The 21,116-nt window shown below is 46.9% G+C and overlaps 3 protein-coding genes across 7 annotated transcripts; 1 reads left to right on the forward strand and 2 right to left on the reverse strand.

The window, feature by feature from the left end:
• Positions 1–291: 291 nt before the first annotated feature.
• On the forward strand, positions 292–11,689 carry AAAS (aladin WD repeat nucleoporin). 2 transcript variants are annotated; one of them, XM_019724463.2, is made up of 16 exons: positions 292–949; positions 1,576–1,703; positions 2,834–2,889; positions 3,205–3,296; positions 3,483–3,529; positions 3,788–3,886; positions 4,188–4,331; positions 9,243–9,363; positions 9,846–9,970; positions 10,157–10,217; positions 10,349–10,439; positions 10,639–10,732; positions 10,815–10,882; positions 11,030–11,111; positions 11,225–11,309; positions 11,436–11,689. In XM_019724463.2, the coding sequence occupies exons 1-16, from the start codon at positions 827–829 to the stop codon at positions 11,661–11,663; spliced, it is 1,644 nt and encodes a 547-aa protein (XP_019580022.1). In that variant the 5' UTR covers positions 292–826; the 3' UTR covers positions 11,664–11,689. The 2 variants fall into 2 exon arrangements, with proteins under 2 accessions (XP_019580022.1, XP_019580023.1); XM_019724464.2 differs by lacking the exon at positions 292–949 and adding an exon at positions 972–1,059.
• On the reverse strand, positions 6,833–17,905 carry MYG1 (MYG1 exonuclease). Of its 4 annotated transcripts, none has more exons than XM_019724467.2 (8): positions 17,634–17,905; positions 17,360–17,472; positions 15,721–15,753; positions 14,853–15,012; positions 12,895–13,047; positions 12,637–12,759; positions 12,336–12,517; positions 6,833–9,448 (listed from the first exon to the last, which is right to left on the reverse strand). In XM_019724467.2, exons 1-8 carry the CDS (start codon positions 17,850–17,852, stop codon positions 9,391–9,393), a joined length of 1,041 nt encoding a protein of 346 aa, XP_019580026.2. In that variant the 5' UTR covers positions 17,853–17,905; the 3' UTR covers positions 6,833–9,390. The 4 variants fall into 4 exon arrangements, with proteins under 4 accessions (XP_019580026.2, XP_074181733.1, XP_019580024.2 ...); XM_019724465.2 differs by lacking the exon at positions 6,833–9,448 and adding an exon at positions 11,988–12,208; XM_074325632.1 differs by lacking the exon at positions 15,721–15,753 and having other exon boundaries at positions 17,634–17,904.
• Positions 17,906–18,121: 216 nt separating this feature from the next.
• PFDN5 (prefoldin subunit 5) lies at positions 18,122–21,076 on the reverse strand. Its single transcript, XM_019724468.2, has 6 exons — positions 20,928–21,076; positions 20,640–20,742; positions 20,304–20,335; positions 19,300–19,374; positions 19,079–19,184; positions 18,122–18,295 (listed from the first exon to the last, which is right to left on the reverse strand). Exons 1-6 carry the CDS (start codon positions 20,997–20,999, stop codon positions 18,222–18,224), a joined length of 462 nt encoding a protein of 153 aa, XP_019580027.1. The 5' UTR covers positions 21,000–21,076; the 3' UTR covers positions 18,122–18,221.
• Between the last annotated feature and the right edge of the window lie 40 nt (positions 21,077–21,116).

Here is a 21,116-nt window from a genome sequence, read left to right on the forward strand (position 1 = left end):
ATGATTTTTCCAGTCACACAGATGTAAGCAGAGGAGCACCCATTCTGCATTGAACTCCAGTTCTAGTCCCATCCCTGGGAGTTAGAATAAAATCAACTTCATTTTTACTCCTATGTCAGAATGCCTGTTTTGGTATTTTGAGGTGAAATTTCTCTGTGCTTCACTCTTATGATGATATAACATGGGGGGTTGTTGTAAAGATTATACAAGTGCTCATCATAATAAGTGCTCAGGAAATGTTAGTTTTCCAACTTCCCACTTTTCCTTCCAGGATGCCTAAACCTGTGGGCCCTAGGTTCCGGCCGTGGCAGCACTCTCGCTCCCAAGGTCTCCTCGGACTTTCCTCCTCCCGGAGGCTTTCCAGCCAGCTGCCGGTGACACAATCTCTATTTTTCTCGGGGCGATCCACAGTCCTGGGAAGGTTTAGGTACCTCCCTGAACATGGCTTTATTTTGGGCTTTCCGAGCGCTCAGAGAGTGGGAGACTGCTGGGGAATTCGGAACTGAGAAAAACATCAGTCTCACCGGAAAAAAACCCAAAAAAAACAAAAACCACTTCGACTCTTAATTAGGGGGTTGGCCCTGCGGACGTGTCCACGCCGCTCCCCCTCCAGCCGCTAGGTGGTGCGCGAGGAAGCTCCGGAAGTCTGTCCCGGGACTGCGCACGCATCCTTCTCCGTTATCGTTCCCTTCACTTCCGTTGAGCGTTGCATCCCCGCTTGTCCCAGGCGGCTACCCGTACGCATCCGAATCTAGCCCGGGAACTAAGAGTCAGAGGAGCGGGATTCGCGAGTTTGCTGATTCCGGACGTCCTGGGGACCGGCAAGATGTGCTCCCTGGGGTTGTTCCCTCCGCCGCCGCCTAGGGGTCAAGTCACCCTATACGAGCACAATAACGAGCTGGTGACAGGCAACACCTATGAGAGTCCGCCTCCTGACTTCCGGGGCCAGGTGACCTGGGCGAGAAGGGAGGGGACCCACAGGGATGGGGCGGAGTCAGGGAGAACCGGGGACCCAAGGCAGCGTGATGGGGGCGGGGTCGCGGTCCCCACACTAGACTGGTAACCGCCTGGCTCGGGCTGGAGGAGAATAGGGCTGGGATTGGAGGATGAGGGATGCTGAAGAGCTGTGGGGCAGGCCTAGAGGGTGTGGAGAGAATGAAGACGAATCTAGGCGATGTGAGGGTGTAGGAGAATTACTGAAAAGTTGGGGACCGTACCTGGAAAAACTGGGAAAGCACAACTTAGAGCGCATTTTTCCGTGGTGTTGCTGGGAAGGAAAAGGAAGGAAACTGACGTTTATTGAACTTTGCTATGTAAGGAGGCTCTGAGTCAAGTGTTCCATCAATGTTGTAAGATTAAGTAATTACAGCAACCCTATCAAATATTGTAGTTTTACAGATAAGGGAACTAAGACCTGTTTCTCAGTCTCACAAGTGTTCTATTTGTGGAAATGGGAAACAGGTCCCTGGAGCCTCTTACCCTTAGCCTAGCCATGGATTGGAGATGGCAGGGAGTTCGGCAGAGATCTGGGGAAGAGACCGACTCACTGTCATACCTCTCATTTCTGGGCTATAGTGGATCAATCTTCCTATCCTAAATCTGACGAAGGATCCCCTGAAGACCCCTGGGAGGCTGGACCATGGCACAAGAACTGCTTTCATCCATCATCGGGAGCAAGTGTGGAAGAGATGCATCAATATTTGGTGAGACATGGCAAACGGTCTCCTGGACCATGGTCTGCAGATCCTGGAGCAAATGAGATCACTACGCCTCTGCCTCAGGCTGCCAGGCTCTCTAGCTCAGAGCTGTATGTCGTTCAATATATCAAATTATCAGTTCTTATGGTGGAACTCAAGGCTACACAACACTATTGCCATTGTTAGTTGCAGGGGGCGCAGCCCACCTTCCCTTGTGGGAGTCAAGGAGTTGAACTGGCAACCTTGTGGTTGAGAGCCTACTGGGCCATGTGGGAATTGAACCGGCAGCCTTCGTAGTTAGGAGCATGGAGCTCCAACTGCCTGAGCCACCGGGCCGGCCCATATATATTAAATTATAGTTGACATACAATATTATTCAGCTTCAGCTTCAGGTGTACAGTGCAGTGGTCAAGCATCTACACCGTCCATCAAGCGGTCTCCCTAATAAGACATGTGTCCATCTGATACCCTACAAAATCTTTACATTATTGATTATATTCCCCAAACTGTCTTTTATATCCTCATGTCAATATTGTAGTTACCAATTTATGCTGTCTAATCCCTTCCCCTTCTCCCTCATCCCCACCCCCCCTCCCATCTAGCAACCATCAGTTTTTCCTCTATATCTCTGAGACTATTTCTGTTTACTTTGCTCATTTATTCAGTTCTATAGATTCCACATGTAAGTGAGATCATATGATATTTGTCTTTCTCTGACTGGCTTATTTCACTTAGCATAATGTTCTCTAAGTTCTTTTCTCTATTCTTGTACCCCTCAAATCTGCAGCCAGACTAATCTTTCTAAAATGCCAATGTGGTAAGTTTATTCTCCTGCTTAAAAACGTTCCCTGGCTTTCCATTCACTGTCTTAGGGCAAGTCTTTACTCCTTGGCCTGCTCACAAAGTTCTGAAGGACCTCTGAGCCTTAGTTGCCTCGTAGTTAAAAGAGGCAGAATGCCCATTTTAGTGTGATAATAAATGAAAGAACAATATACAAAGTTCATGGCACGTTGTTGCCACTCATTTAATGTGAGCGCTCTTATTTTTAATACATGTTTATTAACTGACTTAATGAAACTTACAGAGGGGAGACTGAAGGGATCAGAGTAATTTGAGTCACAGTTTTCTCTCATCAGGCGTGACATGGGCCTGTTTGGGGTGCTGAATGAAATTGCAAACTCGGAGGAGGAGGGTGAGTATTTTCCACTCTAGTCTTTTCTACTTTTGCAGTTGGCATCTCCCCTCCATAATCTCCCTAACTCATCCCAATCACCTGTTGGCCCAGCCCCTTTCCCTTTCGCCCTATTTTCCCTGGCCCAGTTGTCTAGTTGGTACCATTTTCACTTCTCCCCTTTACCTACCCCACATACCCTAGAGTGGGTGTCCAGAGCACTTTTTGGGTGGAAGGACTTGGGGAGTACTCGTCCTTGCTCCTCCTTCACCTAAGAGGGTGCCCAGTGAGAGCCCTGTGAATGGTTTAATCAGAGTTACTTCCTCAACCCCACAGTGTTTGAATGGGTGAAAACGGCGTCCAGCTGGGCCCTGGCACTCTGTCGATGGGCCTCCTCCCTCCATGGGTCCCTGTTCCCCCATCTGTCTGTAAGTTTGGCTTTCTCCCCTGGCCCTCTCCACTATGGCCCCCCTCTCCATTTCCTATCCTTTAAGGGCAGGGTGGAGTGGGAAGACTGTAGAGTGGGAGTGGTCCAGCTCCATTGTGGGAACACTGAGGGGATAAGCTCCCTTTGCCCCAGTGCGGTGTATCCCCTATCCACTTTGATGTTACAGCTCAGGAGTGAAGATCTGATTGCTGAATTTGCCCAAGTCACAAATTGGTGAGTGTACAAGCTCTGGGACTTTTGTGGGAAGAAGTCCTGAACCTTGAAACTTCTTTAGGTGAGAGGGCAGTCAAGACAGATACTCCTTCCACTCCTTTCCTGAGTGCTGCCACGTCCTCACTCCTACATTCCAAAAAAAGAAATGCTAGAAAAAGTGGAAAACAATAATGTTCTCACATGGGAGGGAATCTGAGCTTCTAGGCTGGGGTATGGGTAGGTGCAGGTTCAGATTCTTCATGCTTACTCCTGCCCCAGGTCCAGCTGCTGCTTGCGGGTCTTTGCGTGGCACCCCCATACCAACAAGTTTGCAGTGGCCCTGCTAGATGACTCAGTCCGTGTATATAATGCCAACAGGTATGTGGGGCCTACTGGGCAGGCTCTGACTCTTCAGTCTCCATAGGCTAGTCTCCCCTTCCCTCTCCAGCCTTGGTCCCAGGGGAGTCCTGCAGTTCCTGGGCCTGGTCCACAGGGCTCCTTCCAGAACTGGATGTGTCCTCTATCCAGATCTAACCTTTATGCTACCCTTTTGTCCCACAATACCCCTGGGCCGTGGATGATCAGCTTTCTGGTCTGTGGATTTGCTTTTCAACTGTACTTAGGTACCCTGAACCTCAGCGTCCCTGCTTTGCCTCCATCCCCTACCCTTTCTCTGTAGCACTATAGTCCCCTCTCTGAAGCACCGGCTGCAGCGAAATGTGGCAGCTCTGGCCTGGAAGCCTCTCAGCGCCTCTGTCTTGGCTGTGGCCTGCCAGAGCTGCATTCTCATCTGGACCCTGGACCCCACCTCCTTGTCTACCAGGTGAGTCCCAGCAGCCTCTGTCTTACCTGTGGCCATGCTAGGGGTGGTTAGGAGGTTTGGAAGGAGTTCTTTGTCTTCACAGCACTTCCTATGGGAGAAGCAGACCTAAGGTCAAGGTGGAGGTGCTGAGAATAATCTAGAGAAAGGAACAGACTAGGGGCTTAACGGAAGGCAGGAAGGGAATTAATATGGCTATAAGTTGAAACCAATGAAAGTGGAGAAAGAATCTTTAGGAAAACTAATTACATATAACACTGGAAACTGGTTCTTTAAATTATAAATGAAAACCTTTTAGCCAGCCTTATTAAGGTAAAAGAGAAAATCAAAGCACACTACTTTCAGAATGGGAAAAGAGAGAGAACCACAAATGTGGAAGAAAATAGAATAAATATTAGAGAATACTATATACAAGTTTAGACCAACAAATTTGAAAATCTAAAGGAAGTGTTTAATTTTCTAGCAAAATATAAGTTACCAAAGTGGGCTGTAGAAGAAATTAAAAGGGATGAGCTCTACCAGTAAAAAGGATGCCAGGCTGATAAGATTTTATGAGAGTTCTATCTAATTGTCAAAGAAAAGATAATCTTCATATTATTTGAACTAATTCAGATCATAGAAAAAATTGAAAAGCCTCCTGATTTATTTATTTCCTTTTAATACATTTTATTTTTGCATAATTTTAGATTTTTAGAAAAGTTGCAAAGGTAGTCGTTTTAGTATATAAGCCTTCATCAGTTCCCCCATTTTTAACATCTATATTACCATATTAAATTTGTCAAAACTGGGGCCGGCCTGGTGGCACAGGTGGTTGGAGCTCCATGCTCCTAACTCCGAAGGCTGCCAGTTCGGTTCCCACATGAGCCAGTGGGCTCTCAACCACAAGGTTGCCTGTTCGACTCCTCGAGTCCCACAAGGGATGGTGGACTCCGCCCCCTGCAACTAAGATTGAACAGGGCACCTTGAGCTGAGCTATCTCCCGGATGGCTCAGTTGGTTGGAGCGCGTCCTCTCAATCACAAGGTTGCCGGTTCGACTCCTGCAAGGGATGGTGGGCTGTGTCCCCTGCAGCTAACAATGGTAACTGGACCTGGAGCTGAGCTGCACCCCCCACAACTAAGACTGAAAGGACAACAACTTGACTTGGAAAAAAGGCCTGGAAGTACACACTATTCCCCAATAAAGTCCTATTCCCCTTCCCCAATAAAATCTAAAAAAAAAAAACACTTTATAAAAAAAAAAAAAAATTTTTTTTGTCAAAACTAAGAAATTGGCATTTGTACAGTGTTATTAACTGAACTCTAGACTTTGTTCAGATTCCACCATTTTTTTCATTAATGTCCAGGATCCATCCTGATTTATTATTTTAATTTTAATTTTTAAAAAATTTTATTGGGGAATATTGGGGAACAGTGTGTTTCTCCAGGGCCCATCAGCTCCAAGTCAAGTCGCTGTCCTAAAGTCGGGTTGTGGAGGGCGCTGCTAGGCTCCAAGTCCAGTCACTGTTTTCAATCTTTAGTTGCAGGGGGCGCAGCCCACCATCCCATGTGGGAATTGAACTGATAACCTTGTTAAGAACTCACGCTCTAACCAAATGAGCCATCCGGCCACCCTTCCAGCAGCTCAGAGGCAGCTTGTTGTCTTCAGTCTAGTTGTGGAGGGCGCAGCTCACTAGCCCATGTGGGAATCGAATGTTGTTCAGAGCTTGCGTTCTAACTAACTGAGCCATCTGGCCGCCCCTTGATTTATTTTTATAAAACTAATGTAACCCAAAAACCTAAACCTGACAATAGTTAGTACAAGAAAGTAAATATTTGAGCATAGATTAAAAAATCCTAAATACATTATGCTAAGTGAAATAAGTCAATCGGAGAAAGACAAATACCATTTGATCTCACTTACATGTGGAATCTATAGAACTGAATAAATGAGCAAAGTAAACAGAAATAGTCTCAGAGGAAAAACTGACGGTTGCTAAAAGGTAGGGGGGTGGAGATGAGGGAGAAGGGGAAAGGATTAGACAGCATAAATTGGTAATGACAGTATTGCCACGAGGATATAAAAGACAATTTGGGGAATATCAATAATGTTGTAAAGATTTTGTAGGGTGTCAGATGGGCACATTTCTTATTAGGGAGATGACTTCATGGGCAATGTAGATAACCTGACCACTGCACTGTACACCTGAAGCTGAAGCTGAATAATATTGTATGTCAACTATAACTTAATATATATATAGTCACAGGATATGGAGTACAGCATAGGAAATAGAGTCAATGGAATTATAATAGATATATACGATGTCAGAGGGGCAATAGATTGGGGGAGGCTAGTTATCACTTTGTGAGAGGTAATATGTCTAACTACTGCATTGTTTTGTACACCTGAAACTAATAAAAAAAAAAATCCTAAATAAAGCATTAGCAAATAGAGTCCAAAAGTATATTCAGAAATTTTAACCAAGTAGGATTTTCCAGAAATTAAAGACTATTCATCATTAGGAAATCTATTCACATGATTTATTACATTAGCAAGTTAATGGAGATAAATGCTTATATCAATAAATGTCCTTCTCAGAAAGCAGACATTCCATTTGAAAACACAAACTAAAATTGGAATACAAAGAGACAACCTAAACATAAGAGTATTGACTCAAACTCAGTGGCTACCATATTAAACTGAAATACAAAATACTAAAGGTATTTCCAGTAATCTTAAGATAAAGACAGAATTATTGTCATCATTATTAATCAACATTATTTTTGGAGGTTCTATTGAGTACAGTAAGACAAGAAAAAGAAATGTAAAGTCTTGAAAAAGAAAATTATTAATATTTGAAGATGGTATACTAGATAACACAGGAGAGTCAACAAAAAAAGGTGTTTAAAAAAAAACTTTTCTTTAAAACTTTTATTTTAAGTGTGCTTTTCCAGGAGCCATCAGTTCCAAGTCAAGTAGCTGTTTCAATCTAGTTGTGGAGGGCACAGCTCACACTGGCCCATGCAGGGATCGAACCGGCAACCCTGGTGTTAGAGCATCGCACTCTAATCAACTGAGCTAACCGGCCACCCCTAAAAAAAGCTATTTGATCTAATAAGAAATTTAAATGTACTAAGGTGACTGGATCCAAGGCACTGAAAATGTAACAGCTTTTCTTTCCTAGTAATCAGTTGAGACATTGAAATGGAAAAAATATACTATTTATAATAGATAATTACTAAATTACGGGGAGTAAATTGTTAAATTTATTTAATCTATTAAATAGCTGAAGAAAGTTGTTGAAGAGTAGTAAACAAGAATTGAATAAATGGAGACAAGCTATATCCCTGGATAGGAAAATTTAATCATAAAGATGTCAAATTAAGTGTATTTCCAGTTAGAATTCTGCTGGGTTTTGTTTTTGTGAAATGGACAAGGTTATATTTAGAGTTTTTATGAAACAATGTGGAAGAATTACCAAGACAAAAAGTTTGAAAAGGAAGAATACTGAGAGATTTGCACTACCAGGTATTAAAATATTTTATGAAGTTACAGTAATAGTAAGTTATGACAGCTATTGGCATAATAACAGACAAACATCAATGTAGCAGAATAACATTCAGGAACAGATCTAAGAATATATGGAGATTTAATACGATAATGTGGCTTTTCACTGCAATGAAGAAGTTTAGGTTTCTTTTTTTAGTGGTGTTGGGATAATTGGCGATCCATTTAGAAAATCATAGTCCTTCACACTTTATATACAAATAAATACCAAGCAGACAAAAGAATAAATGTAAAAATAAAAGGACTAGAAGAAAATATAGAATATTTTTTTGCCCATTCAGAATATTATTAAAATTAAGATATTTTATAATATCCAGTACTAGCAAGAGTAGGAAAGCGGGTGCTTTTATACACAGTTGGTGAGGGTATATTGTGGTACAAACTTCTCAGAAAATAATTTGTTGGCGTATTTATTTGTTAAAGGTGCAGCCTCTTTTACCTCCAATTCCAGTTTAACATTCTATTCTACACAAATAACATGAGTACATAATATAGAGAATATGTTTTGCAGCACTGTTTGTAATAAAAAAAATTACACACAACTGAAATGTCCATTTGTGGAGGCATTACTAAATCAATTATAGTTATCTATTCAGTGAAGCCACTGAAAAAAAGATAGGTCTCTATGAACTGACCTGAAAAGATAAGTATGATTTACTCTAAAGTTAAAGTTGTAGATTGGTGGCCTAAGACCTCATTGAAGCTAAATGTGGTTAGTTAGGTGGAAAAAGGAGAGGATGGCACTAATTCAGGCAGTAGCCTGTACCTGTCAGGCCATGTATGTAGCTTGGGAGCTGCAAAGCTAAGACACAGTGGTGCCCTCAGGTAGTTCCCAGCCTAGTGATGGAGGCCAACCCACAGGCAGCATCTTTTTGACAAGCAGAAAAGAATGAGGGAGCAGAAAAGGGAGACTAATTCTGACAAGGAAAGGCAGAAAGACAGGTTTTGGAGCACAGGCTGAGTTCTGGGGAGTGGCAGATGACTGGAAAGCGAAGAGATTAGACCCTTGAGGTGACATCATGGATTACCCCAGGCCCCAGGTACGATGGTCCCATGGGGAGAGAGCTGTCACCTAGGGCAGAGCATGACATCTCCCCAGCTCAACACCTTCTAGCTTTACTGGTCAGGAGTTTTTGTCTCCTTGAGGCCCAGTGAAAGCTTACTCCCTTTCACCCATTTTCCTCTATGAACCTACAGGTGGTGACACTGCCCTTCTTTATTTTTTAACTTCCATGATCCTTATTCATTTTCCCTAACCTGGATTTGAGCTCCAAGGGACCACTGGGATTTGGAAGTTTTAGTGGGAGGCAAGGAAATAGAATCATGGGGCTTTCTTCTTCTGACTCCATATCCTGTTTCCCCTTGGTAGACCCTCTTCTGGCTGTGCACAAGTACTGTCTCACCCTGGGCACACACCTGTCACCAGCTTGGCCTGGGCCCCCAGTGGGGGGCGGCTGCTCTCAGCTTCACCTGTGGATGCTGCTGTCCTGGTGAGTTGGTCCCCACCCTTTTTTCGGTCATTTCAGCCACCTCTCAGATTGAGGAAAGAGCATTCTTGGTCTGGTGGAAAATAACCTGTGGAAAAGAGAGGGATAATTGTCCATTCAGTCTTAAACTTACCCAGGGAAGGAGCCACTGACAGATTTAAAATTCTGCCCACTGTAATTGTAAACATACAACCTATTTCCTCCAGTTTTAACAATCCTTTTCCTACTTCCTCCCTTTCTGGTTCTTTGTATCTTAAAAAAAGAGAGTCCCCTAATATTTGGTGATGGAAAGAGAACCGACTCTGGGTGGTGAACACACAATGTGAGATATAGATACTGTATTACAGAATTGTACACCTGAAATCTATGTAACTTTACTAACAATTGTTACCCCAATAAACTTTAATTAAAAAAAGGAGACCCCTGTGACATGATAGGGGTGCTTGAGTTTCCTCCGTCTCACTCTCTTGCCCCCATTCTCCTAGGTATGGGATATCTCAACAGAGACCTGTGTTCCCCTTCCCTGGTTTCGGGGAGGTGGGGTCACCAACCTGCTCTGGTCCCCGGATGGCAGCAAAGTCCTGGCTACCACTCCCTCAGCTGTATTTCGGTGAGTGGGAGGAGGACAGAGGGAGAGCAAGAACGACCTGAGAAAGGCACTTCGCTTCTGGAATTTCCAGAAGGCAGAACCTTCTGTTCCCATTCCCATTCTTTGACCTGACATGGGCTGACAGAGGGAGGGAAATCCAGATTTTGGAAGCTGGAGGTACTAAGCTGTGATCTGCCTTTGGTGCAGAGTCTGGGAGGCCCAGCTGTGGACTTGCGAGAGGTGGCCTACGCTATCAGGGAGATGTCAGGTAACTCACAGGAGCTGGGGAGGAGGTGGTCCCCTGGCCCCCCAAGCTTGTCTTCCCACCACCTCTATTTCTTTTCCTTGTACATTCTCCTATAGACCCCCTTTTCCCTGCCTTTTGCTTCCTGACTCCAGACTGGCTGCTGGAGCCCAGATGGAAAGCGACTGCTGTTCACTGTATTGGGAGAGCCACTGATTTACTCCTTGTCATTCCCAGAACATGGTGGTAAGTTAGGGACAACACTTCAGGATGCAGAATATCGGGTAGTCAGAGGGAGGCAGGAACCCTCTGAACATGCTGCTATGAAGGATAAAGGGAAGTAAAGCAGTTTGGGAGATTTGAAAGGTGTTTATGCCTGTGATGGAGAGGAGGCAGGGGACCAGGGAGAGGCCCATTTCTTAAGAGCTGCTGCCCTGATCCACAGGTGAGGGAAAGGGGCGCGTTGGAGGTGCAAAATCAGCAACGATTGTGGCAGATCTGTCTGAGACAACAATACAGACACCACAGGGAGAGGAAAGGTGAGTGGGTGAGGGAGAGGCAGTGAAAGGAAGGTGGGAGGGGCCATGCTGAGCCCTCCCAACCTACTGTTCTGACTCCTAGACTTGGGGGAGAGGCTCACTCCATGGTTTGGGACCCCAGCGGGGAGCGGCTGGCTGTGCTCATGAAAGGTAAGAGGTGGGGAGGAAGGCCTTTGCTCAGGCCACAGCCATCTATTCCCATTCATTGTGTCCATGCTCTGGCTGAAGTTCTTCTCCGCCCTGCCCTGGGATTCGGCCTCCAGAGGTCCTTCCTGTCCCTGAATCCATTTCTTCTAGGAAATCCACGGGTCCAGGATGGTAAGCCAGTTGTCCTCCTTTTCCGCACTCGAAACAGCCCCGTGTTTGAATTACTTCCTTGGTAAGTGCTGGGCAGGCCATTGGGTCTGGGCTCCTCACCAGCCTTCGCACACCAAATCCACACCCCACTACACCTGCCTCTGGTTGCCTGCTTACCCTTTCTTCTTTCCCTAGTGGTATTATCCAGGGGGAGCCAGGAGCCCAGGCCCAGCTCATCACTTTCCATCCTTCCTTCAACAAAGGGGCTCTGCTCAGTGTGGTGAGTAGGCCAGGCTGCTGGGGTTTGGGGAGTGGGGTGGAGGAGCTCAAGTCCTCGGCTGCTAGTGCCTCTGCATTAGGGCCTTCTCTGATCCCCGTCTGATTGGCTTTTCCTTCCCCTCTGCAGTGCTGGTCCACAGGCCGAATTGCCCACATCCCTTTATACTTCGTCAACGTCCAGTTTCCACGTTTTAGCCCAGTGCTTGGCCGAACCCAAGAGCCCCTCGTTGGGGGCGTAGGTTGTATTCATGATCTGCCCCTCTTTACTGAGACATCCCCAACCTCTGCTCCTTGGGACCCTTTGCCAGGGCCACCATCTGCTCGGCCCCACTCCCCTCACTCCCACTTCCAATAATAATAAATTTCATTATTTGTCTTCCAGTTAATTATGAAAGACTGTTTTCAAGGGAGTTGCATTGGGGTGTAGTGAAGAAGAAAAAAGGCATGGGCTTTGGGTTAAGATCTTGGTTCTGTCCCTTTTTAGCCACTTTTTGTGAATTTCGCCAAGTTATTACCCTTAGGAACGGGATGGTTTTCAAATGATTAGGAAAGCAAAGCTGAGAAAATACCAACAGGCCTGAAGGTCTAGTATAGGCGCTGGCACATAATAAATGTTTTTCTCCCAAGTTTCAGCAAGTTCCAACAATGGTGCAGGGCATTAAGTGTGGCAAAGACTTGGTCAGTTTGAGATGCAAAAAGTTTTATTTGACAAGGGGATTTGTGGGAGACGTAGGTGCTGGGCGCTGGGCCAAGGTAGCACGAGCCAGGCTCAAGGCACCCTCTCGGGTGCAGTGCCCACCAATGAAGCCACTGGCATGGACAAAGACGCAGCCAGGAATCCCACTGACCCGGTCCAGCGCCTCATCCCGAAGACCCCGCCATGGCTCTGGCAGGGGCAGCCTACAAATGAGTAGAAAGAGGGAGTTGATGGGAGCAAATGCAGGCCTTGAAGTACTGCGAGAGGGAGCAGAGCAGAGGCCAAGGCCACCTGATAGGGCTGCAACAGGGCGGTCCCCCAGGGCCTCACCTGCTCTGGAATGAATGGAGCTCCTTGGGCACACACTGTACTCGCCACTGTCCAGCCTGGTCAGTGTAGATAACAAAGATGATGGTCGCCGGTGGTGACAGTCCAGATTCCAGCTGGTAGAGGTGCTCCTTCCAGGGGCATCCACCTTTTGCCAGTTCTATTATCTCCCCACTTGGGTCTACCTGAAAGCAAGGCGGGGCATGGCTGGAAGGTTTAGGGTGGAAGCAGGAGCCCCTGTTGACCAGCAGCCTGCCAGCAGTCACTAATCCCTGAGCCACAATGCCTCCTCCCAGGCCTGTACCTGGAATCGCTGGGCCAGGGCTTCTTCTACCAAAGTCCGGGCTGGTAGCCAGCTGTGCTGGTAGAAGTCTAGTCTCTGCAGAAACTCCTCTCGAACCAGATCCATTGCGCGTTTGAACCCAGCCTGGGAATCATTGGAAGCAGAACAATGGTGCTGGCCCAAACTTTTGACTTTGCTAGGATCTGAGGGGGTAACCACTCCCATTTCCTCCCGAGGTTCCTATACGCCACACGGTCTCTTCCCCTGCGGCCTCCTTACCTCTGTATCTTGGTCAGGCTGGTTCCAGGTGGGATTAAGCCGGGCAACTCGGGCACTCAGCGTAGTGGTCAGTGCATATCGAGGTTCTCCCTCCTCCCACTGGGAGATCCCATTGTCCACTGCATCCACTTCCTCCACGAAGTTCTCATACATCTGAGGCAGCAGCAGGAAAAATGCTGGAGGGTACCTACCATTTGCATAGTTTTACAGGTTTCACACACACTCTTTCATTTAATTTTCACAATAGCCCTGTGAGGATCTCAGTATCAACTGGATGAGGAAAGCAGAAATTAGTGAGTACTTAAGGTCAGAGAGCTAATACCATGTTTCCCCAAAAATACAACCTAGCTGGACAATCAGCTGTAATGCGTCTTTTGGAGCAAAAATTAATATAAGACTGGTATTATATTAATTATGTTATACTATATTATACCCAGTCTTATGTTACACCCGGTATTATGTTTATTATAGTGACCCAGTCTTATATTAAAATAAGACCAGGTCTTATATGAATTTTTGCTCCAAAAGATGCATTAGAGCTGATTGTCTGGCTAGGTCTTATTTTTCAGGGAAACACGGCAGTGAGTGGCAGGGCTGGAACTCAGATCATCTGATTTCTAATCCAGTGTTCACTCTATTACACACAAAGCCCGAGCCAAGGCCAGCATGTATGGGGTGGGGGCTGCTGACTTCTGAACAAGATTTCAAATTCCACGAGGGGCGCTGTGAGAGTGGATCCCTAGGCTGAGGGAGGGCAAATCGCCACAGGGGCTGAGTGGGCTATTCAGTGACCAGTTAATGAAGTCAAGGCGGGTCTAGCCAAGTGCACTAGTCACGTGGGAGGGAAGGGGAGCTGGTTAGAATCAAGCACGCGTGTGATCCCAGAGAAACCCACCATGTGCCATGTGGCATCGGTAGTTGCTGCGTCTCCTGAGCCTAGAGAGATGGCAGGACAATGGCTCAAGAGTTTGGGGGCAGAAATGATATAGGATATCAGTGTTTAATGCAAAATTGCCACACAAAATAGGCCTCCATATCAACACCTCTGTGGTATGTAAACAAAGTGCTACTCTCAGGGCGGCCGAGAAAGAAACTCCTGTGCTCAGCACCTCTCGGTCTGGACCCCAACGTGATACTCAGTTAAAACTTGGGTGTAATTTAGTTCAATTGCTTAGAAACCCCTCAGCAGAGGGAAAACTGACCCAGGCAGGCTACAACCTTAGAATTCCAAAAGCTCCAACTGAACCACTCACATTTCTTCACTTTTTTGGATCATGGTAATGCTGTGTCATCGGGACACAAGACAGGTAAAGCTGAGATAAAGAAGGGACCTCAACAGCCTATCTGCAAAAAATAAAGCTGACTGAATCTTAAGTGTGACTTGTGAACTTGACAGGAGGAGGGTCAAGAAGGGGTCCTCAGAGTCACTGTTTGATCCAACACGCACGCCAGGGCCACTAGCCCTGTTCCTTCTCCAACAGCAGGAGCCTGCTGTGAGTTGCTTTCAGGGGATGCTGGTGGGACCTAAAGATATTTTCACAGCCAGACCCTTCCCCACAGAGCTTCCCAACTCGTGTGTATCTGGTGAATTCTAATGGTGCCCTCCCACTTCAGGGCATCCAGAACCTCCGAACCATATGCTTCCAAACATAAGCAGCCTCCTCTATTACCAAGTTGTTGAACAATCATTTTTTAGAGTGTCAGGTCAAGAAAAATACTGGGAAGCACTGCTTTATGGTTTTCAAAGCCCTTCCCCATAAGTTATCTCATCCACTTCTCGCCACCATCCCAGGATGGAGGCAGGAGATTAATAAGGTGAGCCTGAGGAAGATGGTGGTAGGCTAGCTATGGGCCAGGAACCCTAACCTGAGGCCTAGTCCTGAGTGCGGCGTGAACACAACTCCCAGCAGGCCTGGCAGAGATGCATGTATGAGGCATCCCTGTCCTTGTGTCCCCACCTTGTCATAGAGGGTGCCCACCATGCTGTCCTCTTCATTAGTGCCCAGCAACTGGGCCAGCAGCTTGTGCCCGAAGTGCAGATAGATGAGTCCCGCACTGCTCAGCTTGGTCTGCCACGGCTTTCCAGGGGACAGGGAGCTCATGGTCTCTGTGAACGACCTGAGGAGCACAGGGAGGTGGCACTGAGTCGGGGTTGCCCTAGTTAACCCACAGCGTGCGTGCACGTGCAGGCACAAGTGTGTGTGTGTGTGGGGGAAGACGGGAATATTGCAGGAGTTGGGAAGAGAAAGCCCAGCTGGGGAGGCTTTGGCTTTTCCTCAGGGGGCAACACGGACCTCGGCTTGGAGTCTCCATGCAGTCATCTGACAATGGTTAACTCAATGCTCACTGCATGCCAGGCTTTGTGTTTAGACATTGGGGATAAAAAAACAAGTAAGATACTGTTCAAGTTCATCTACTAGAGGCAGACAGACACACAAACAACCAAGCGAATACTCTAGCTAGGTTATAAACAGAAAAGGGGTGAGGAAGGGTTCAGGAGGAGAGCTTGCAGGTCATTCCTGAAAGATGAATTAGTGGGTGAAGGGGAAACGGTATTGCAGGTAGAGGGAACAACATGTACAATGGCTAAGAGACAGGTCTCTTCATGGAATTGCAAGAAAGGCAGCTTGGGTGTAAGGGTTGAGTAGCAAAAGAAAGTGGAAGGGTAAGCAGGGGCCAAATCACGGCAGGCCTTGCATGCCATACTTTGGACTTTGGACTTCATCTGCAGGTAATGGGAGCCACTGAAAGACTTTTAAGCAGGCAAGTGAATGTTAGAAAAAGTATTATGCCAGCCAGCATGGAGAACAGATGCAAGGAGAATACCTGTAGTGGTCCAGGTAAGCGAGAAAGGCAGGACTTTGCATAGTAACGGGATAGAGAACAGGGAAAAGTTATGACAGTTGTTAGGGAAGTAGAAATTATAGCTGTAATTTCTAAATGCCAGTCCATCAGAATCATCTAGGGAGCTTATTTTTTGTTGTAATGATCTTTAGTGTTAAAGACTGAGTAAATACAAAAATAATTATAAAATATTCATAAGGTATATATAGAGAGACTCATAACAAAAACTCCCCCAGATAAGGTTCAAACAGAAGCAAAACCAAATAAATTGTTGCTGGCAACAGACGTGCTAAACTATACACAACAAGGGTATGATGAACACAAAATTCAGAATATTGCTTACTTCTGGGGGAGGCGCGCAAGGGGGTAGGATAGGGAAGAAGCACACGGACAGGTGCAGATGCAAAGGTAACGGTAATGTTATAGATCTTAGGTAGGGACATTGGTTCATCGGTGTTCATTTTATGTTTTATACTCCAGAAATGTTCGGCCAGCAACCCGAGTTTGGTTTTGAGGTCACTGGTGCCCTTTCCATGAGCATTTCCAGTGGAGAGATTGGGAGAGAACCAGCTGAATGAATGAACGAACGAATGTATAGTATGAATTGAAGGGATGTGGAGCTAGGGTCAGCTCTTCTTTTAAAGACTGACTGAGAAATCAGGGTGAGAGATTAGGTTGTAAATACCTAGAGGGTTCTCTCCCAACATCATTTATGAAAATAACATGTACACTGAAACAAGAGAGAGGGAGGAAAATACTTAGACTTCAAACAAAATAATTTATCTTCGTAATCCCTTAGAGATAACCACTGTAAACAATGAGGTATACATGAGGGAGAGTTTTGTTTTTATTTATTCCTTTGTTTTTAAGATGCGAGATGCCTGAGCGGAGTTTTAAGCTGCCAGCAAGAAGTAGAAACACTGGTGGGAGACTTGTGAAGTCCAAGAGGAGAAAGTAATAGATTGGAAAGGGGGCAAACAGAAGGGAACAGTGTTTCCTGAACTGGAAGGAGGGAGCTGAGGATGTTTGAGAGTGGCAAACAGGACACACATGTAGGAAAAACTAAATTTCCTTGGAAAAGAGGCAGGGTGACTCACTGAGGGATTTTGATGAAGTAGGGACATGAGGAGGAGAAAAGAATTGGAATGGCAGTGTGGATAATGGGCTACCCTTGGAAGAGACAGATTTCCCAAGGGAAGAGTGTAAATAAAGTAGAAGACCATACACACCAACTATCACCAACCACCACAATCACGCGGGCACAGCAGTCTGAAACGGGGCAGCAAAGGCACATGAATGGATTAATCCCAGCTGGGGTATTAATTGGCCTGATGATGGTGCTGGTGGGAGAAAAGTCTGATTGAGCCAAGGAAGGAGATGAGCCTTAAGGAGCCTAAGGACTGACTGGGAGCCAAAGGCGCCCGGGCAGATTCGGGCCTCAGGGAGGTCCAAGGACAGGTAGATGGGTGCAGAGCAGGTGGAGAGCTATAAGGATGGAAGGCTGTAGCCTCAGGGGACACAAGAGTACTTTCAAGGATGAGGCAGTCCCTTCGCTGACACGGACGGCTGAACTGGAGCACTGAGAAAACCTGACGTGAAGAAAAGGTATCTGCGAACCCACCTCTGGTGATGGTCATATCGGTGTCTCTGAGGGTCGTATTCGCCACCCACATCTACCACGATGTCGCAAGTCGCTAGTGTTTTGGGGTCCCGGGTCCGTACAATCTCTGCATCCTGCAGAGGAACACAGGAGGTGAGGGGGCTGCCAAGAGCAGCGGGGGTTAATGTTAGGTTTCCACGGGAGCCGGGGAGGGTTGAGTGCTCAGGCCGCCCGAGCTACCCCAGGGACCCGGTTAGGAAAGGCGGGCAGCCCCAGCGTTTTCGGCAGGCTGTACCCGGTACTGCGGCAGGAGACGCAGCAATGCGCACGCCAGGGCCTCGTCGCAGTGGAAGGTGCCGTTGTGCGTTCCGATTCGGGGCGGAGCCATGAAGCGGCTGCGGGGTCGCTTGGAGGGCGGCGCGGACCCCGGGTTCGGGTTCAGCATGCGAGGCCGGACCTGGTGGAGTGGCGGAGGCAGCAGCGATAGGAGACCGCGTAGAACCCGGCGGTCCATGCAGCTTCCCCCGCGCGCAGGCGGGGGCACCGACCCGGAAAGGGAAGCGGCTGAAAAGCCCCACTTCCGCTTAGCGGCCGTTCCCACAGCAATCGGCCCCGCCGGTGTGCAGGGTACGCAGCGCCGGCTTTCTCTCCCGCTCCTCCAGGGGTGCGAATGGAGCCTCCAAAATAAGCACTGCCTCGGGCTCTGGGGACAGGCACATCCCCTCGATCACTGCCCTCCCAGCTCTTCCCCAGTCCCTGGCTTAATGCAAGAAAAGACCAACATTTCTGCCCAGCTGGAACATTTATTAGCATTAAACACAAAACCCTTCTCTTCCCCCCAAAAAAGTCCCAGGTCCCTCTGCTCCATTTCTGAAACAAGCTCTCAGGCTTTGGCGGCCTGAGTCACTCCGAGGGCTGTGAGCTGCTGAATCTTCTGGCTCATCATCTCCATGACAGCTGTGGGGGAAAAAAGACCCTGGTTAGGTGCTAAAGGGGAGAATCCAGAGTTAAAGAAAAATGACAGCGAAGGTTTAAGGACAGGCAGACGACCAGCTACAGTTAATAAAACTTTGAACAGTGATCCACTGTGGGGGACACACACACACATTTAGAGTCTACAATGTGTCAGTAAATATGACAACTACTGGGATATAAAAATGAACAAAATACAGTATTAAATGAATCAGACATAACCAGAAAATAACGTGGGAAACATTTTTGCCTTTAGGACAATGGTTGTCAATCCTGACTGGAAAGAATCACCTGGGGAGTTTTTGGTGTTTTTTTTTTAAAAAAACTGAACCCTGGAAACCCTGCCTACCCACAACCCCACCACCACTACCCAGCTTGATTTAGTTGGTTTGGAGTGGGCCCAGGCTTTTTAAACTCCTTGGGTAATTCTAATGTACAGCCAGGATTGCAACTGCTAGCACTTAGGGCTATATTTATTTCTTGTGTGTTCATTTACATGGATCTCCTCCCTCATTTCATCCCCATGAAATAGGAACTCGGCAAGAACACACACATGAATTCCTTCCTCTAAGTTTCTCAAGCACCCAACCCAACAATCTACAAATAGTGGGTATGTAATGCACAGAATCTAGAGAACAACACATCAAGACACCAAAGAGAAAGACATGGTTTTAATCCAGCAAAGGGGACACCCCCATGGTTCACAATGCAATTCATGTTGTCTATCATGAAGGTAGAAAGGGTCAAGAGGTGCCCATACCAGCTTACCCTGTTTCATGGCATGCTTCTCCTGCAGAGCTGGCTGGATTTTCTCCATTTGCTTGGTGAGAAAGTCTATCTTCCTCTTGAAGAAGTCCTTGGCATCCTCAGCTGTCTAAAAGGTCAGAGGGGATGAGGGGCTAACAGGACACCCCATGCTGCATTCTAAATCTTCCCCTAAACTCCCTTTCCCTGCTTAGAGGGGCATCCACATGCTTCCTTCCACTCACCTTCTCTACATAGTAGCCAGTTCCCACATCGATGAGCACGTGTCCCACATCATGTAGCTTCCCAGGGACATACATCTGAGAAGCAAGGATTAAGGAAAAACTTGCCCAGCATGAGTCATGATTCCTTATCAGCAAGCCTGCTGGGCCTCCTAAGAACCTCTTTTTCTAAAAAGCTGCAAGGCACAGGGACTGAATAATCTGGAGGCCTTAGAACAATACCTATAAACTCCAAATGGGGAGACAGAGAAGTTGGTTCCTTATGGAGAAAACGACATACACTGAACTACTCTCTTGCCCTGATCCCATCCCCCACCCTCCAAGCAGTTTTTACAATTCTTCCCATTAGTCCCTCCAGAATGACTACAGTATTTTCCTACTGCTGTAGAGTAGTAAAAGTGAAAAGCCGGTCTCACTTCCCCTCAACACCCCCAACCATGAACTAGTTAATTCCTGATGGATTTAATGTTCATTAGTTAGCCAATCCCTACTACACTGCTATTTCTGTGTTTCTGTTTTAGCTTGTCAGTTCTCAGACTGCAGGTGCCGTACTGTCATAACTTGATCATTCAAGTAAAACAATCAACAGGTAGCCACAATTCAGGCTTCTTAGTAACAACAGTTTAGGAATTAAGAGCCACAATTAAGCTGAATTGAGGATTAATAAATACAGACAACTCCCTTGTTCCTATATTCTACACTTCTATTGCTTATGTCTTCTAAGTTATTAGTAAAAGTGTAAACTACCAGTTTTATCTTCATGTTAGATTATATCCTCAAACAGCAAAGGGAAATAATCACACCTCAATTCTACATGCTCTTTGGTGCTCACAAGGCATTAACTGCATGTTGGCCCCAGGTTATACATAAATAGGAGAGCTGGGCATATAGTAAGTGTTCTCAGAATCATGGGGCCACTCTGGAGTCATCAAAACTACCCGCCCTTTTTTGCGGAGCAGGGGTGAGGGAGAAAGGAAAGGGCAGGGTAGTTCCTGTAGAAAGGATACAGAACTCGTCAGGGGGACGAGTAATTCTTTTCCTGTGAAAACAATTAAGACAAACATCTGGGGAAGGTTGGCAGCTCCAACGTTAAGACGTTGAAGGGAGTTCCCATATGGCACAGCGCAGATAGTATGAAAAGAACAGAAACGGGCGGCAGGAGCAGAGGAATGTCCCGTACATTCCAATTCTGGGCAGGTAACATGCAAAGGGCTCACGTAGCAGTACATAATACGTAATGCATTGTTTGCTGGTCTCACATAAGGAAGACTGGATTAAGAGGCGGGACGAGAGAAGCAGGCTCACCACATCCCCCAGGTTGCCTCCGCGCGCCTACCCCATACCCTCGTTGTGCTTGTTCAGCACGTTCAGACAGTCCTTGGCTTCCACATACTTGGTCTGTACCACCTTGAGCTGGGCAATGGACGTAGACAAGAATTCCACTTCCTACAGAGTTCAGGAAAGAGGGTCAGTGCAGGGGCTGGAGGGAGGGGGGGCACCGCCAGAGAAGGGGTGGGGGTTTCGCAGGGGAAGGGAAGCCTTCCAAAGTGGGGAGGAATGGGGGGGAGGGCGTACGCGAGGACAGGAGGGATGTGAGGCGGGAAAGGAGTGTCTCTGGGGCCCGTCCCCACCTGGTCCAGCTGGTTCTTGAGCATTTCCAGCTGCGGTAGATTCAGCTCGGTGATGTTAACCGACTGCGCCATATTGGGAAGGACTCAGAAAGCGGAAGCCGGCTCCGCGAGCGACGCTCTAGCTGTCCCCCTGCGCATCTCGATGGCTGTGCCAGGAGGCTTCGCTGCGCCAAACATCTCTATGATCCT

This window comes from Rhinolophus sinicus, linkage group LG02, assembly GCF_036562045.2.
Source record: "Rhinolophus sinicus isolate RSC01 linkage group LG02, ASM3656204v1, whole genome shotgun sequence".
In the NCBI taxonomy this organism is placed as follows: domain Eukaryota; kingdom Metazoa; phylum Chordata; class Mammalia; order Chiroptera; family Rhinolophidae; genus Rhinolophus; species Rhinolophus sinicus.